General features: G+C 41.7%; 1 protein-coding gene across 1 annotated transcript; it reads left to right on the top strand.

Moving 5' to 3' along the window:
* The first annotated feature begins 33 nt into the window (after window positions 1-33).
* LOC115166322 (odorant receptor 131-2-like) lies at window positions 34-2,331 on the top strand. Its single transcript, XM_029720230.1, has one exon. The coding sequence runs from the start codon at window positions 1,051-1,053 to the stop codon at window positions 1,981-1,983; it is 933 nt and encodes a 310-aa protein (XP_029576090.1). The 5' UTR covers window positions 34-1,050; the 3' UTR covers window positions 1,984-2,331.
* The last annotated feature ends 17,209 nt before the right edge of the window (window positions 2,332-19,540 follow it).

Here is a 19,540-nt window from a genome sequence, read left to right as displayed (position 1 = left end):
ACTTAACATTTTGTAATCAACTTGATTCGGGTGGGTCAATGTGATGCATTTTGTCATCTTAATGACTTTGCCCTCCATTCCCTATGAAACAATCCAAAGTCATATGTATTTGTCATAACCTGGTTTACAACCGCTGGTCTTATTCGCTGAGTTGGTGTTTACGCAACCGCATGTCCTGCTTTATAAGTATACTGTTTAAATATACAGTAAACCTGCATCTGTAGAAATTGTATTCCTACACAGATTTGATAAATCAATACATTTAGCAGTACAAAACTGGTCAATAGATTTAGTTAGTTTTGTGCTTCAGATAGTCTTGACTTTTCTTGAACTCACAATTCAATCCCTTAGGACAGCACTAACTCCCATGAATGCCAATTATGAAACCCGCATCAAATCATTCCTAACTTTTGTCAACAGCATCTTATGGGAATTGCTTGACAGTGATGCATTCTGGTAATAACCTTTTTAGGAGTCGTTTGAGCTCGACTCTGAGGAGAATGTGAAATGTCACCGTGTCCCCTAAGCCCCCATTATAAGATGTTTATCTGTAGAACTCTACAGGTCCCAAGTCAGCAGTGATCTGTTGAGAGCCTGCAGACTTCACCAATAAACATGAACGCATACCCAAACGTTGGTCCCTTTACTGTACCTTGGTTCTTGACATTAGGCTGGGACCCTTGAGTACATTATCCTATGTATGCATCTTATGTTCTATCACCAGTGGGTGACTTGTTTTCCACACCAGTGACTATAAGAAACCCTTCTAGCCCCCTTCAAAGAGGGGTAAGACATCTCTCATCCATTCAACAGAACAGATAGTCAGTACTGTATGTATCCATTTTCAAGGAACCGCAATGGTTAACAGTAGCCATGTCTTCTCTATCTTTTTCTTGATTCATTTCATAGCACATCTGTACTTAATGCATCTTCCTTTATCGGGTTTTAGAGACAAAGGTACTATAGTGTCTGCTCTTCACACACCTTAGAGGTAGCAGTGAGAGATAGGTAACAGGTTCATTGTTTGATTCTGCACCAGAGGCCATAGGGATGACTAGCAACTTCTCCTCCCCCAGCGGGCGAAGAGACTTCTTTGAAGAGGCTTTGTTCAAGAACCTCACAGTGGTTCTGTTTGGCCTTGTTATTAACTATATCAATGGGACCCTGTTGTACACCTTCTTCACCAATGTGACCTTCCACAGCGACTCCAGGTACATCTTGTACATGCAGCTGATCATCAATGACAGCATCATGGTATCTTTCATTGTGCTCTTGCTTGTCATGTCCTATGTCTGCCCTTTCCTAAATGTGTCCCTGTGTATAATTCTGATTCTAATAGGAAGCAACACTCATAAGAACACTCCTCTGAACTTGGCAATCATGTCTATTGAACGCTTTGTAGCCATCTGTCATCCTTTACAGCACCCTCTGATCTGCACAGTGAGTAGGACCTATGTGCTCATCGCCTGTATTTGGGTTGTAGGGGCCATCCCTGGGTTCATAGATGTCATTATCGCCTTTGTCTTTAAGCCTTTGTCATTTTTCTCTACGGGTAGGATGTGCTATCATCAGAATGTCTTTGACTCAGTTCACAATTACAACAACAACTATGCCACCAATATCCTTTACCTGTGCTTTGTGTGGATCACATTGATCTACACTTACTTTAGAGTGATGCTTTCAGCCAAAGCTGCAACCTCAGATCCAGTTTCAGCCAGAAAAGCCCAGATTACTATACTACTGCATGGGGTGCAGCTGCTACTCTGTATGCTGTCCTACATCGCTCCTGTCATGGACACTACCCTCATCATCCTCTTCCCCAAGTTCCGCTCCATCATACTGTTCTGCACTCACATCATAACTAACATGTTACCCCAGCTGCTCAGCCCTCTCATCTACGGTCTGAGAGATCAGAAGTTTAAGAAGCACATGAAGCGTTCCCTTCTTTGTATGAAAACCAATCCGGTAGTGAAACCTAACTGAAACCTAAAGCACTGGGGGCTTATTCAATGGGGTAAACCAGTGCAACATTGCTACCAGAAATTTCTACTGCACTTACGTGAATGTTGTCAGGTGCAGTGCTACACTTGTTGCATGATACCTGCAGTTGAAAGAGCCAATGGTGAAATAATGTAGTCTGAGCTTAAACGTGTACAATAACAGCCATTGTTGCTATACTGCACACCTAAGTAATAAACCATCTGCTCTGCAATCTGGTATTGCCCTTTATCAAGCACAGCAGGTAATGCTTATTGCTTACATACAGAACATTTGATTAAATTGTGTTACTGACCATTAATGTACTATGTATTACTTTTAAATTCAGCATGAGCCAAGATGTTTCAATTGATACCTGTACATTTCGGTTAGTTTGAATGTCTCCATCATGATAATATGTTGTTAATATTGGAACATTCAGAAACTATTTCCATCTCAATATGATCCCCTCTTGCCTCTAGTTTGTTTTCACCTTGGAAAGATCCCATTGGGGTATTAGGCTATTATCAATATGAACTACTTCTCCAAGGAATTACAGTTACATCACAATCCTTACCAAAAGTTCACTCTTAATGTTCCATTGTTTTGAACTAATCATTGATCTATAACAGAAAAAATGAAGGGGATTTCATTCCACAGATCCACAACAAATGAGATGTGATACACAGGTTTAAGGCACAAAAATAAGACTGTTTTCCTTTAAATGTTTTAACACTGGTAGAATAAACACTGAAAACAGCATGATTTTATTTTCACAGATCTGCACTACCGTTCAACAGTTTGGGGTCACTTAGAAATGTCCTTGTTTTTGAAAGAAAATTGATGGGGTTTTTTGTCCATTAAAATAACAAAATTGATCAGAAATACAGTGTAGACATTGTTAATGTTATAAATGACTATTGTAGCTGGAAACGGCTGATTTTTAAATGGAATATCTACATAGGCATACAGAGGCCCATTATCAGCAACCATCCCTCCTGTGTTCCAATGGCACGTTGTGTTAGCTAATCCAAGTTTATCATTTTAAAAGGCTAATTGATCATTAGAAAACCCTTTTGCAATTATTGTTAGCACAGCTGAAAACTGTTGTTCTAATTAAAGAAGCAATATAACTGGCCTTCTTTAGACTAGTTGAGTATCTGGAGCATCAGCATTTGTGGGTTCGATTACAGGGTCAAAAATGTCTAGAAACAAAGCACTTTCTTCTGAAACTCGTCAGTCTATTCTTGTTCTGAGAAATGAAGGCTATTCCATGTGAGAAATTGCCAAAAAACTGAAGAACTCATACAACACGGTGTACTACTCCCTTCACAGAACAGTGAAAACTGGCTCTAACCAGAATAGAAAGAGTGGGAGGCCCCGGTGCACAAGAGGACAAGTACATTAGTGTCTAGTTTGAGAAATAGACGCCTCACAAGTCCTCAACTGGCAGCTTCATTAAATAGTACCCACAAAACACCAGTCTCAACGTCAACAGTGAAGAGGCGACTCCGGGATGCTGGCCTTCTAGGCAGAGTTCCTCTGTCCAGTGTCTGTTCTTTTGCCCATCTTAATCTTTTTTTTTTTTATTGGACGGTCTGCGATATGGCTTTTTCTTTGCAACTCTGCCGCGAAGGCCAGCATCCCGGAGTCGCCTCTTCCGGGCCAGCCCTAAGATAAAAGACTAAAGGTAACAGACAAAATTAGCAAGCCTGTGAGCTATCTAGTGATTACCTCCTCCCTCCAACTGTACTACAGACCTGAGGCACAGCAGACATGCAGTAGCCTGCCTGCTGGTAGGAGTCGATAACTGGGCTGGGCATGGTCCCGACGGTGCCCAGCCTCTTCATGTACTTGTTGGTGAGGATGGCATTACTCCCCTCCTTGCACTGGGCTAGAGCCACGTACAGCGGATTGGTGGCCATGATGGGGCCGTTCATATCAGTCACCGTTCATCTCGTTCACCTTTGTGATACATCATTGGATGGCTACTTATGAAAAGGTATGGGTATTACTACCTTGGCACTTGTGATGGTGACGTAAGGGGCAAACTCCTTCCTGAGTTTCTCATCTTCTAACCTATCATCCAAGTTCTTCACGTACAAATTGACCCACTGAATCAACACAAAACACTTCTTCCAATTAATTTACGTTAAAGACATTTTTCTTCATGACACAGGTGTGTGCATTTCCTCATAGTACCTGATAGCGGTCGATGCGTTCCTGTTTCATCAGCTTAAACTTCCATTTCAGCTCCCCCTGTCGCGCAATCCTCTTCTGAGCACGGCTCACATACAAAACTCGACCAGGAATGAGTTCTTTCCCATTAATCTCCTCAACTGCCTAAAAGCAGTCAAAGTCAACTCAAAAAGCCCAATTTTAAATGTCATGTTCCCAATTTTCACATAATGACATCATGCTGGTTGATGAGGAGATGACACATAAGGGAGCAACTTCAGAGTAGTAGCCAAATCCAAGAGACCAGCCCCTTTCGTACATTATCAACCGCACACTGAGGGTCCTACCTGGGAACAGACAAGAAGCCTATACAGTGTCTTTGAAAATTGTTCAGACCCCTTGACTTTTTCCACATTTTGTTATGTTACAGCCTTATTCTAAAATTGATTAAATAAACGAAATCATCAATCTACACACAATATCCAATAATGTCAAAGCGAAAACAGGTTGACATTTGCAAATGTATTAAAAATAAAAACAGATACCTTATTTACATAAGTATTCAGACCCATTGCAATGAGATTCTAAATTGAGCTCGGGTGCATCCTGCATCCTATTCCAATGTAGAGGTGAATCCAGGCCCTGCAGTGCCTAGCTCCACTCCTACTCCCCAGGCGCTCTCTTTTGATGACTTCTGTAACCGTAATAGCCTGGGTTTCATGCATGTTAACATTAGAAGCCTCCTCCCTAAGTTTGTTTTATTCACTGCTTTAGCACTCTGCCAACCCGGATGTCCTAGCTGTGTCTGAATCCTGGCTTAGGAAGTCCACCAAAAACTCTGAAATCTTCATCCCTAACTACAACGTTTTCAGACAAAATAGAACGGCCAAAAGGGGCGGTGTTGCAATCTACTGCAGCGAGTTCTGTCCTACTATCCAGGTCTGTACCCAAACAATTTGGGTACAGACCATCCTACAGACTTTTAAAAATCCATCTCTCTAAAAACAAGTCTCTCACCGTTGCCGCCTGCTATAGACCACGCTCGGCCCCCAGCTGTGCTCTGGTACTGATTGCCCCCCCCCCATCTATCTTCAGTGCTACTAGGTGACCTAAACTGGGACATGCTTAATACCCCAGCCATCCTACAATCCAAGCTTGACGCCCTCAATCTCACAAAAAATGATTAATGAACCCACCAGGTACCACCCCAAAGCCGTAAACACGGGCACCCTCATAGATATCATCCTAACCAACTTGCCCTCTAAATACACCTCTGCTGTTTTCAACCAAGATCTCAGTGATCACTGCCTCATTGCCTGCATCCGTAATGGGTCAGCGGTCAAACGACCTCCACTCATCACTGTCAAACGCTCCCTGAAACATTTCAGCAAGCAAGCCTTTCTAATCGACCTGGCCCTGGTATCCTGGAAGGATATTGACCTCATCCCGTCAGTAGAGGATGCCTGGTTATTTTTTTTAAATGCCTTCCTCATCATCTTAAATAAGCATGCCCCATTCAAGAAATTTAAAACCAGGAACAGATACAGCCCTTGGTTCTCCCCAGACCTGACTGCCCTTAACCAACACAAAAACATCCTATGGCGTTCTGCATTAGCATCAAACAGCCCCCGTGATATGCAACTTTTCAGGGAAGTTAGAAACCAATATACACAGGCAGTTAGAAAAGCTAAGGCTAGCTTTTTCAAGCATAAATTTGCTTCCTGCAACACAAATTCAAAAAAGTTCTGGGACATTGTAAAGTTCATGGAGAATAAGAACACCTCCTCCCAACTGTCCACTGCACTGAGGATAGGAAACTGTCACCACCGATAAACCCACTATAATTGAGAATTTCAATAAGCATTTTTCTACGGCTGGCCATGCTTTCCACCTGGCTACCCCTACTGCAGTCAACAGCACAGCGCCCCCCACAGCTACTCGCCCAAGCCTTCTCCCATTTCTCCTTCTCCCAAATCCATTCAGCTGATGTCCTGAAAGAGCTGCAAAATCTGGACCCCTACAAATCAGCCTGGCTAGACAATCTGGACCCTTTCTTTCTAAAATTATCTGCCGAAATTATTGCAACCCCTATTACTAGCCTGTTCAACCTCTCTTTCGTGTCGTCTGAGATTCCCATAGATTGGAAAGCAGCTGCTGTCATCCCCCTCTTCAAAGGAGGGGACACTCTTGACCCAAATTGCTATAGACCTATATCCATCCTACTCTGCCTTTCTAAGGTCTTCGAAAGCCAAGTCAACAAACAGATTACCGACCATTTCGAATCCCACCGCACCTTCTCCGCTATGCAATCTGGTTTCAGAGCTGGTCATGGGTGCACCTCAGCCACGCTCAAGGTCCTAAACGATATCGTAACCGCCATCGATAAGAAACAATACTGTGCTGCCGTTTTCATTGACCTGGCCAAAGCTTTCAACTCTGTCAATCACCACATCCTCATCAGCAGACTCAATAGCCTTGGTTTCTCTAATGATTGCATCGCCTGGTTCACCAACTACTTCTCTGATAGAGTTCAGTAAGTCAAATCGGAGGGCCTGTTGTCCGGACCTCTGGCAGTCTCTATGGGCTGCCACAGGGTTCAATTCTTGGGCCAACTGTTTTCTCTGTATACATCAATGTCGTCGCTCTTGCTGCTGGTGAGTCTCTGATCCACCTCTACGCAGACGACACCACTCTGTATACTTATGGCCCTTCTTTGGACACTGAGTTAACAACCCTCCAGATGAGCTTCAATGCCATACAACTCTCTTTCCGTGGCCTCCAACTGCTCCAAAATACAAGTAAAACTAAATGCATGCTCTTCAACCGATCGCTGCCTGCATCACTACTCTGGACGGTTCTGACTTAGAATATGTGGACAACTACAAATACCTAGGTGTCTGGTTAGACTGTAAACTCTCCTTCCAGACTCACATCAAACATCTCCAATCCAAAGAATTGGCTTCATATTTCGCAACAAAGCATCCTTCACTCATGCTGCCAAATATACCCTAGTAAAACTGACCATCCTACCGGTCCTCGACTTCGGCGATGTCATTTACAAAATAGCCTCCAATACCCTACTCAACAAACTGGATGCAGTCTATCACAGTGCCATCCGTTTTGTCACCAAAGCCCCATATACTACCCTCCAATGCTCTCGTTGGCTGGCCTTCGTTTCATAATCGTCGCCAAACCCACTGGCTCCAGGTCATCTACAAGACCCTGCTAGGTAAAGTCCCCCCTTATCTCCGCTCACTGGTCACCACAGCAGCACCCACCTGTAGCACGCGCTCCAGCAGGTATATCTCTCTGGTCACCCCCAAAGCCAATTCCTCCTTTGGCCGTCTCTCCTTCCAGTTCTCTGCTGCCAATGACTGGAACGAACTACAAAACAATCTCTGAAACTGGAAACACTTATCTCCCTCACTAGCTTTAAGCACCAGCTGTCAGAGCAGCTCACAGATCACTGCACCTGTCCATAGCCCATCTATAATTTAGCCCAAACAACTACTGCTTCCCCTACTGTATTTATTTATTTTATTTTGCTCCTTTGCACCCCATTATCTCTATTTCTACTTTGCACTTTCTTCTACTACAAATCTACCATTCCAGTGTTTTACTTGCTATATTGTATTTACTTTGACACCATGGACTTTTTTGCCTTTACCTCCCTTATCTCACCTCATTTGCTCACATCGTACAGACTTATTTTTCTACTGTATTATTGACTGTATATTTGTTTTACTCCATGTGTAACTCTGTGTTGTTGTATGTTGTCGAACTGCTTTGCTTTATCTTGGCCAGGTCGCAATTGTAAATGAGAACTTGTTCTCAACTTGCCTACCTGGTTAAATAAAGGTGAAATAAAAAAAATTAAAAATAAAAAATAAAAACAGATACCTTATTTACATAAGTATTCAGACCCATTGCAATGAGATTCGAAATTGAGCTCAGGTGCATCCTGTTTCCAATGATCATCCTTGAGATGTTGCTACAACTTGATTGGAGTCCACCTGTGGTAAATTCAATTGATTGGACGTGATTGGAAAGGCACACACCTGTCTATATAAGGTCCAAGAGTTGACAGTGCATGTCAGCGCAAAAACCAAGCCATGAGGTCAAAGGAATTGTCCGTAGAGCTCAGAGACAGGATTGTGTCGAGGCACAGCTCTGTGGAAGGGTACCAAAAAAGGTTCATCTTCCAACAGGACAACGACCCTAAGCACACAGCCAAGACAACGCAGGAGTGACTTCGGGACAAGCCTCTGAATGTCCTAGAGTGGCCCAGCCAGAACCAGGACTTGAACCCGATTGAACATCTCTGGAGAGAACTGAAAATAGCTGTGCAGTAACGCTCCCCATCCAACCTGACAGAGCTTGAGAGGATCTGCAGAGAAGAATGGGAGAAACTCCCCAAATACAGGTGTGGCAAGCTTGTAGTGTCATACCTAAGAAGAATCGATGCTGTAATCACTGCCAAAGGTGCTTCAACAAAGTACTGAGTAAAGGGTCTGAGAGAGAATACAGTAGACGGCACACGTCAAACGTGTGATTTATGACCCTATGTCATGGGTAACGTGTGTATGCCCATATATGGGCATCCTGGCGGGAAGTTATCATGTGCTCTAGGGAGTGCCCATATATGGGCATCCTGTTCCTGTTCTCACGCTTTAGAGTGAGTGTTAATTTATGCTTATATTGCATCGGTTCCTTTGAAGCTGTCATGATGATTGATGTGTAGGGACCTCGTTGAGCTGGGGGATGTGTTTGAACATTTCAAAGAGTATGGCCCCCACCGTGTTTTAGTGACCTTAGGGCTGTTGTCTATGAAACAGGAATGTCCGGGGGTATTGGGGGGGCAGACGCATTATAAATAAGCCCCAGAACACAACAAGCGCCCACGATAAACCACTAAAGAAATTAAACATGGTTTTTGTGATCAGTGACACACCCGTGATGACCGTAACGGAAGCAGGACCTTGGTTGAAACATAGAGAAAGGTCAGAGTATAAAGCAACAATATACGATGCGCCAAAAAAGCGGTTTCTAAATATGTATAGAACCCAAATACCACCCGCAACTGCTCTGAAAGATCAAGTGATGATGTCTATTGGACAGCAATGGGGTTATCTGTTTGATTACCCTGCCTGTAGAGTGAAACTCTATACTGTAGCCGAAGGAGGAGAATATACAGACCGGACTTTAACTTTAACCAGCCTTTGACTCTATCTTGAAGGAAGGAGGAGCCCCCAAGAAAGTGCAAACCGACGGTGGAAAATAATTTTTTAATAATACTTTTCAGAAACTCATGAAGAAGCACAATATCGTACATTTTGCTACAGGTTCGGATTTGTAAGCTTCAGTTGTTGAACACTTTGACAGAACTTTGAAGGAGAGGATGTGGAAATATTTTACAGCTCACAACACACATAGATATATCGATATAGTTCAAGATTTAGTAAAGGGTTACAACTACAGCTACCATAAGAGTATAAGGATGAAGCCCTCCGAGGTCTCTTCTGAAAACACTTTTCAAGTCTTTAAAAATCTGTATGGTTTGTTCCCCCTTTGTCGTAAGAAAAAAATTGATTTTAAATTCACGATGGGGGACTTGGTACGTATATCCAAGTTGAGGGGTGTTTTCAACAAAAAATATGAGCAAGGTTACAACGGTGAGTTGTTCACAGTTACCGAATGTCTACCACGTATACCCCCTGTCTACAAGTTAAAAGATTATGACGGGGAGCTTATAGAGGGTTCCTTTTATGAGAAGGAACTACAGAAGGTACAGATGGGTAAAGACAAAGTCTTTCACGTGGAGGAGATTCTGGATCAAAAGAGAGAAAAGGGTAAAAAATGGGTGTTGTTCAATTGGAAAAACTGGCCCCAAAAGTTCAACAGTTGGGTATTAGAGCACGATGTGGTGGAGGCAACAAGGGTTAACTTAAACCCTCATGCATGATAAATACAACATCATTCGAGTGTACACAGGAGTGCATCACGGAACACAAAGGCTTCTACCTGACTCTCCCCAGTAATGCGTCTGCACATATATATGAATAACCAAAGTTCGAGTTATACAACCAATTTTCCAAAGCCTATAGAGTTATCAGAGGCCTGGGAAGTAGGTCTCAGCGAGATTACATACCTCCATAGTTGGTATAATATCAAGGATAAGGACCGTGATTTTTATTGCAAAAGGATATCGGAACCCCCAAAACTTATAAAGATTAAAAAGGGTTCTATAGAACTGTCGACAGGATCGTCTCAGAGTTGAACGAACTCCTAACCCTGAACAATATGGAAATACTCTTGAACTACAACCCTATTCATAAACGTGTACAAACCTCAGGGGCTGCTGATGGGGGTATAAAGTAGAGGTCGACCGATTATGATTTTTCAACGCCGATACCGATGCCGATTATTGGGGGCCCCAAAAAGAAGACCTGATACCGATTAATCGGCCTATTTGTTTTATTTATTTGTAATAATGACAATTACAACATTACTGAATGAACACTTATTTTAACTTAAAATAATACATCAATAAAATCAATTTAGCGTCAAATAAATAATGAAACATGTTCAATTTGGTTTAAATAATGCAAAAAACAAAGTGTTGGAGAAGAAAGTAAAAGTGCAATATGTGCCATGTAAGAAAGCTAACATTTAAGTGCCTTGCTCAGAACATGAGAACATATGAAAGCTGGTGGTTCCTTTTAACATGAGTCTTCAATATTCCCAGGTAAGAAGTTTTAGGTTGTAGTTATTATAGGAATTATAGGACTATTTCTCTCTATACGATTTGTATTTCATTTACCTTTGACTATTGGATGTTCTTATAGGCACTTTAGTATTGCCAATGTAACAGTATAGCTTCTGTCCCTCTCCTCGCTCCTACCTGGGCTCGAACCAGGAACACATCGACAACAGCCACCCTCGAAGCAGCGTTACCCATGCAGAGCAAGGGGAACAACTACTCCAAGTTTCAGAGCGAGTGACGTTTGAAACGCTATTAGCGTGCACCCCGCTAACTAGCTAGCCATTTCAGATCGGTTACACCAGCCTAATCTTGGGAGTTGATAGGCTTGAAGTCATAAACAGCGCAATGCTTGAAGCATTGCGAAGAGCTGCTGGCAAAACGCACGAAAGTGCTGTTTGAATGAATGCTTACGAGCCTGCTGGTGCCTACCACCGCTCAGTCAGACTGCTCTATCAAATCATAGACTTAATTTTAATATAATAAACACACAGAAATACGAGCCTTAGGTCATTGATATGGTCGTATCCGGAAACTATCATCTCGAAAACAAAACGTTTTTTCTTTCAGTGAAACACGGAACCGTTCCGTATTTTATCTAACGGTGGCATCCCTAAGTCTAAATATTCCTGTTACATTGCAAAACCTTCAATGTTATGTCATAATTACGTAAAATTCTGGCAAATTAGTTCGCAATGAGCCAGGCGGCCCAAACTGTTGCATATACCCTGACTCTGCGTGCAATGAATGCAAGTGACAATTTCACCTGGTTAATATTGCCTGCTAACCTGGATTTCTTTTAGCTAAATATGCAGGTTTAAAAATATATACTTGTGTATTGATTTTAAGAAAGACATTGATGTTTATGGTTAGGTACACGTTGGAGCAATGACAGTCCTTTTTTGCGAATGCGCACCGCATCGATTATATGCAACACAGGACAGGCTAGATAAACTAGTAATTTCATCAACCATGTGTAGTTAACTAATGATTATGATTGATTGATTGATTGTTTTTTAAAGGATAAGTTTAATGCTAGCTAGAAACGTACCTTGGCTTCTTACTGCATTCGCGTAACAGGCAGGCTCTTCGTGGAGTGCAATGTAAAGCAGGTGGTTAGAGCGTTGGACTAGTTAACCGTAAGGTTGCAAGATTGAATCCCCGAGCTGACAAGGTAAAAAGCTGTCATTCTGCCCCTGAACAAGGCAGTTAACCCACAGTTCCTAGGCCGTCATTGAAAATAAGAATGTGTTCTTAACTGACTTGCCTAGTTAACCTCTCTGGGAAATGAGGGACGCTAGCGTCCCACCCGTGGTACACACTATCAACAGCCAGTGAAATAGCAGGGCGCCAAATTCAAAACAACAAAAATCTCAGAATTCAAATTTCTCAAACATACAACTATTTTACACCATTTTAAAGATGAACTTCTTGTTAATCCAACCACATTGTCCGATTTCAAAAAGGCTTTACGGCGAAAACATAGCATTAGATTATGTTAGGACAGCGCCGAGGCGTCACAAAAACCAGAAATACAGCTAAAATTAATCACTAACCTTTGATGATCTTCATCAGATGGCACTCATAGGACTTCATGTTACACAATACATGTATGTTTTGGTCGATAAAGTTCATATTTATATCCAAAAAACCCATTTTACATTGGCGTGTAATGTTCAGAAATGTTTTGCCTCCCAAAACTTCCGGTGAATGAGCACATCAATTTACAGAAATATTCATCATAAACGTTGATAAAATATGAAACTGTTATTCAAAGAATTATAGATACACTTCTCCTTAATGCAACCGCTGTGTCAGATTTCAAAAAAACTTTACAGCGAAAGCACACTTTGCAATAATCTGAGTACAGCGCTCAGAGACGAAACCAAACCCGCCATTTTGTGGTGTCAACAAAACTCAGAAATAACATTAAATATTCCCTTACCTTTGATGATCTTCGTCGGAATGCACTCCCAGTTCCCCAATAAATGTTCATTTGTGTCAATAAAGTCCATATATATGTCAAAACACCTTTTTGTTTGCGCGTTCGGTAGAGTACTCCAAATGCACTGTGCTCGCGCAGTTAACCTCTTGACGGTCGCCTAGGATAGGGGGCGCTACAGCGATTTTTGAAAAACATTCGTGCCCATTTTAACCTCTCTAGGGTAGGTGGGACGAAATCGTCCCACCTACTCAACAGCCATTGGAATCCCGTGGCGCATTATTCAAATACCTTAGAAATGCTATTACTTCAATTTCTCAAACATATGACTATTTTACACCATTTTAAAGACAAGACTCTCGTTAATCTAACCACACTGTCCGATTTCAAAAAGGCTTTACAACGAAAGCAAAACATTCGATTATGTCAGCAGAGTACCCAGCCAGAAATAATCAGACACCCATTTTTCAAGCTAGCATATAATGTCACATAAACCCAAACCACAGCTAAATGCAGCACTAACCTTTGATGATCTTCATCAGATGACAATCCTAGGACATTATGTTATACAATACATGCATGTTTTGTTCAATCAAGTACATATTTATATCAAAAACCAGCTTTTTACATTAGCATGTGACGTTCAGAACTAGCATTCCCACCGAACACTTCCGGTGAATTTACTAAATTATTCACGATAAAACGTTCACAAAAAACATAACAATTATTTTAAGAATTATAGATACAGAACTCCTTTATGCAATCGCGGTGTCCGATTTTAAAATAGCTTTTCGGTGAAAGCACATTTTGCAATATTCTGAATAGATAGCCCAGCCATCACGGGCTAGCTATTTAGACACCCACCAAGTTTAGCCCTCACCAAAGTCAGATTTACTATAAGAAAAATTTGATTACCTTTGCTGTTCTTCATCAGAATGCACTCCCAGGACTTCTACTTCAATAACAAATGTTGGTTTGGTTCAAGATAATCCATAGTTATGTTGAAATATCCTCTGTTTTGTTCATGCGTTCAAGACACTATCCGAAGGGTAATGAAGGGTGACGCGCCCGGCGCGTATCGTGACAAATTTCAAAATATTCCATTACCGTACTTCGAAGCATGTCAAACGCTGTTTAAAATAAATTTTTATGCGATTTTTCTCATAAAAAAACGATAATATTCTGACTGGGAAACCCTGTTTACGTTCAAAGACACACATGGTGTCGCCTCGTGCACGCGCCTCAGTCTCATTGTCCTCTGATCGACCACTATCCAAATGCGCTATTGTTTTTCAGCCAGGGCCTGCAAAGACATCATTCAGCGTTTTGCCGCCTTCTGAGAGCCTATGGGAGCCGTAGGAAGTGTCACGTTACAGCAGAGATCCTCAGTTTTCAATAAAGAGAGTGTAGAAGCCCAAGAAATGGTCAGAGAGGGCGCTTCCTGTAAGGAATCTTCTCAGGTTTTTGCCTGCCATATGAGTTCTGTTATACTCACAGACACCATTCAAACAGTTTTAGAAACTTTAGGGTGTTTTCTATCCAAAGCCAATAATAATATGCATATTCTAGTTTCTGGGCAGTAGTAATAACCAGATTAAATTGGGTACGTTTTTTATCCGGCCGTGCAAATACTGCCCCCCACCCTAGAGAGGTTAATAGTAGAAATAAAGAAAAACCCTGGAATGAGTAGGTGTGTCCAAACTATTGACTGGTACTGTATATTTTTATCCATAATTTGAGCGCCCCGGTTGCCAAGATCATTTTAACATGTCAGACTTGAAGAATCGTTCATCCATTTAGGCACAGTAACCAGGTTTCCATCTAACCTTTTTATGCAAGTAAAGTAACTTACATGCTGGATTGAAAAAAAAGTGATGACAGGCCTATAAACTTTCCAAATGTCTACAAAACTAAATACGGTAGACAAGGGGAGCTCATTTTCTGTCTGTAAATATAATAACCATTATATCGAAGTAAACTTGGAGTAAACCTGAGGCCCGTTTCCATTATCACTTTAAAGTCAAACCAGGTGTGGCAGGCCTTGGGTGGGATAGCTCAAATTGTGTTTCCACTGCCTCCAGAAATGACAAATTATGTAATGTTGCTAAGTAGCCATTATGTGACTGCAGTCGGCTTCTCTAATGATGCTAGCTAGCATGTTGAAGAATTTTATTCACCCTCACCAAGGGTGCCAGCCTGAGCCATGTATTTAGCTTGCTGACGTTAGCTATCTAGCTAAACGGTTAGCGTCTTCACTAGCATTACAAGCTAGCTATCTTAATTCCTACCTTGCTTTCCATGGAGTTGATTATCAGCTAGCAAGCTAACCAAGCAAACCAGACGACAGGTTTGATATGATGTACCTAGCTAGCTTTCAATATGACCTTGACAGCTAAAATTCCTTCTAGCTAATGTTAAGTAGCTAGCATTTGAGGGCTGACTGTTCTCACAAAAACATTTGTGTAGTGCAAAAATGAACCAAGAGCTATGGTAGTAATTTCTGTAATGTAGGATTACCGCAGTACTGCTTGTCCATGTGCTAGCTAATGTTGTGTCAGCATCCAGCAGTGATCAACATGGTGGTTGCATAGTAACAGCGGTTTTTATTTTTTATTTAACTAGGCAAAAGGCCTCCTGCGGGGCCTCCTGCGGGGATGGGGGCTGGGATTAAAAATAAAAACATATTAAATAAAATATAGGACAAAACAGACATCACGACAAGAGAGACAACACTACATAAAGAGAGACCTAAGACAACAACATAGAGTTTGGTAGCAACACAACATGACAACAACACAACATGACAACAACACACCATGGTAGCAGCACAAAACAGGGTTCAAACATTATTGGACACAGACAACAGCACAAGTGGCAAGAAGGTAGAGACAACAATACAACAGCATTGGTGGCAGGCAGTGGCTGAGACAGCAGATGTTCTGACTTTATACACTGCACTCTTTCAGAGAGGTAGTTAGCAAACCAGGCCAAAGACCCTTCAGAGACACCAATACTCCTTAGCCAGCCCACAAGTATGGAATGGTCTACCGTATCAAAAGCTTTGGCCAAGTCAATAAAATGAGCAGGACAACATTGCTTAGAATCAAGGGCAATGGTGACATCATTGAGGACCTTTAAGGTTGCAGTGACACATCCATAACCTAAGCGGAAACCAGATTGCATACCAGAGAGAAAACTATAGACATCAAGAAAGCCAGTCAGTTGATTATTGACAACTTTTTCCAACACGTTTGATAAACAGGGCAAAATAGAAATAGGCCTATAACAGTTAGGATCAGCTTGATCTCCCCCTTTAATAAATAAAGGACTAACTGTGGCTGCCTTCCAAGCAATGGGAATCTCCCCAGAGAGAAGACAGGTTAGAAAGGTCAGGGATAGGCTTGGCGATGATAGGGACAGCAACCTTAAAGAAGAAAGGGTCTAAACCATCTGACCCAGATGGTTTTTTGGGGTCAAGTTTAAGGAGCTCCTTTAGCACCTTGGACTCAGTGACCGCCTGCAGGGAGAAACTTTGTAGCGGGGCAGGGGGAAAAGAGGGAGCGCCACCTTTGGCACCAGTTGTGAAACTGGGTCCGGGTTTCCATCAACCCAGCTTGAATTTCAGAATTCCATTTGAGCCAGCTCAAACTTGGCCCTAATGTTAAATGCCAATGGAAACAAGGCTTTGGAGTCACACTATGACATGTTGTGTGGTCCTCCCACTACAACTCTTCAGGAAAGCTGCTATTTATTAGGCTACAGATTAATAAGGCCTAATAAATTATGAACTTCCCAGGGTGCTGAAAGTGCAAGGTGATTTGCTTGATGCTCCTTTCCAATAAAAATCTAAGATCTTATTCTGGTGACACGATCATTGATGCTTGGTACGCAGTGAGTTAAATTAACTACTGTAGCTAACTAGCAAATTGGTATTGCTTACTAGTTCGTCGTTGAAACAGATTGCAGATTTCTTGCAGGTAGCATTCAAACGGTCCGGCGTTTGTTTGAAATGCAACTTGTTTGCTTAGCTACATGGCTTGCTAGCTAGCTATTTAGCTACGTACATAGATAGCTAGTTATCTAACGTTAGGCTAATGTCAGCTAGCTAGGTACGGTCACTAGCCAAGTTGGCGGACTCGTGATTGCCTATCAATTCCAGCATCACTAATGAAATCAAAATAAATTCCAGAAAATAGCATTTATAAATCCATATTATTGGAGAATGACTGACCTTATTCAAATGCCCAAGGTGGAAACAGAGCTCAGTCAGATTACCTAATTTACAAAGTGCTGGCCTATAAAACTTTCTTTTTTTTGTCATTAAACTACAGTAGGGAACGCCGTTTGGGTCTTTGCGTGTCAAAAAAGATATGTCAAATAACACCATTTGACGCTTCAAATAAGCTTTTAATTTGACACGTCAAATAACACAATTCTACTATAGACTGTTGTGTGTGCTGAATTTGCCCGTGCAAGCCAAGCGCCACCACTACTACTAGTAGCACTGGCAAAGCTGTACTAAAAAGCCTGCGAACAAGCACCCACCGTCCAAGAACGAAGCTAGCTGGCTGCTTATAATTTTAGCTATGGATTAAGTCGATGGCTAGCTAGTTATTTTCATGAATTTAAGTTCAGTTTCAATAGGCGAACAACAAGTGGCAACCTAGCTAATACTTACAACGATTCCTACATCATTACTAAGAATATTGAAAATGACTGCAGTTTCAGGCTGGTTGCATTGACGCTAGCTAGGTACCAAGCTAAAGCTAGCTAGCTACTCCAGATGTTGCTAATAACATCTGTATCAAATATATTTCCTTTTTTTTTTATCCTGATCTTATTCCAAATGCTCACACATACGTTTTTCCATTTGGTCGAACAAATAATGCCTTATTACCAACTCGGTATTGTAAACACATCGTTCGCTTGTGTTGTTCGCAGACTTTTTTTGTACAGCTTGACAGTGCTACTGATAGTAGTAGTGGCGCTTGGCTTGCACAAGCTTATTGACTCGTCAAATAGTGTTCTTTAACGTGTATCTTTTTTGACACTCAAAGACCCCAACGGCGTACCCTTATGAAACACCAACCTTGTTACTCCGTGGCCATGAATATTATAAACGATGTCGACGCGGCCCGACTAAATCTTCTGCGTTAAAAAGTAGTTCACGTACATTCTGGGATTCGAAAAAACAGAAAACTGGGTCCCCGACACTTGTTTTTGCAAACAGTTAAAGGATAAGGAAATGTACAATGGAACATTGTTAATCATATGCACTTAGTAAAAGTCCAACATTTGTTAAAACAAATGAGTGACAGGTGTATACATCACTGCAGCCTCGTCTCATATACTAGACGTAGCGTAAACGTAAATTCGTTATACTAAATTAGAATATGTTATGTTTGGTACTGTATGGTTACATAAGACAGATGGTTACTTTAGGCAAAAAAACAAAAGTAGGGTGGTTGTGTGGGTGTATAAAAGGTTGAGAGTTTGAATCTCCTAATTTTCGCTAATTAGCAACTTTTCAACTACACTGAACAAAAATATCAATGCAACATGTAAAGTGTTGGTCCCATGTTTCATCAGCTGAAATAAAAGATCCCAGACATTTTCAAAAAAGCTTATTTATCTTTGTTTACATCCCTGTTAGTGAGCATTTCTCCTTTGCCAAGATAGTCCATCCAGTTGACATGTGTGTTTCAAGAAGCTGATTAAACAGCATGGTCATTACACAGGTGCACCTTGTGCTGGGGACAATAAAAGGCCACTCTAAAATGTGGTTTTGTCACACAACACAATGCCACAGATGTCTCAAGTTTTGAGGGAGCATGCAATTGGCATGCTGACTGCAGGAATGTCCACCAGAGCTGTTGCCAGAAAATGTGTTAATTTTTCTACCATAAGCCACCTCCAATATCGCTTTAGAGAACTTGGCAGTATGTCCAACTGGCCTCAACTGCAGACCACGTGTATTGTGTCGTGTGGGAGAGCGGTTTGCTGAAGTCCACGTTATGAATTTGGTGTCCAATGGTGGCGGTGGGGTTATGGAATGGGCAGGCTACAGACAATGAACATAATTGCATTTTATCAATGTCAATTTGAATGCACGGAGAAACCGTGACAAGATCCTGAGGCCCATTGTCGTGCCATTCATTTGACGCCATCACCTCATGTTTCAGCATGATAATGTGTGGCCGGCCCCGTGTCGCAAGGATCTGTGCACAATTCCTGGAAGCTGAAAATGTCCCAATTCTTCCATTGCCTGCATACTCACCAGACATGTCACCCATTGAGCATGTTTGGGATGCTCTGGATTGATGTGTACTACAGCGTGTTCCAGTTCCCGCCAATATCCAGCAACTTTGCACAGCCATTGAAGAAGAGTGGGACAACATTCCACAGGCCACAATTAACAGCCTCATCAACTCTATGCGAAGGAGATTTGTAGAGCTGCATGGGGCAATTGGTGGTCACACCAGATACTGACTTTATCTAACCCTTGCCCTTATTAATGTAACTCCTAAACTTAACCCTAACCCCTAGCTTAGCTAACGCTAGCCAGCTTGCTAGAATTCATAACATATCATACGAAATGGGAGATGGACACAAATTTATACATGCCATATGAAAGTCTATTTTCTATATGCTATCTCAGATTTACATACAGAATAATACAAAAA

The sequence above is a fragment of the Salmo trutta genome, chromosome 28 (genome assembly GCF_901001165.1).
Source record: "Salmo trutta chromosome 28, fSalTru1.1, whole genome shotgun sequence".
Classification (NCBI taxonomy): domain Eukaryota; kingdom Metazoa; phylum Chordata; class Actinopteri; order Salmoniformes; family Salmonidae; genus Salmo; species Salmo trutta.
This window is presented reverse-complemented; position numbering and strand designations above follow the sequence as displayed.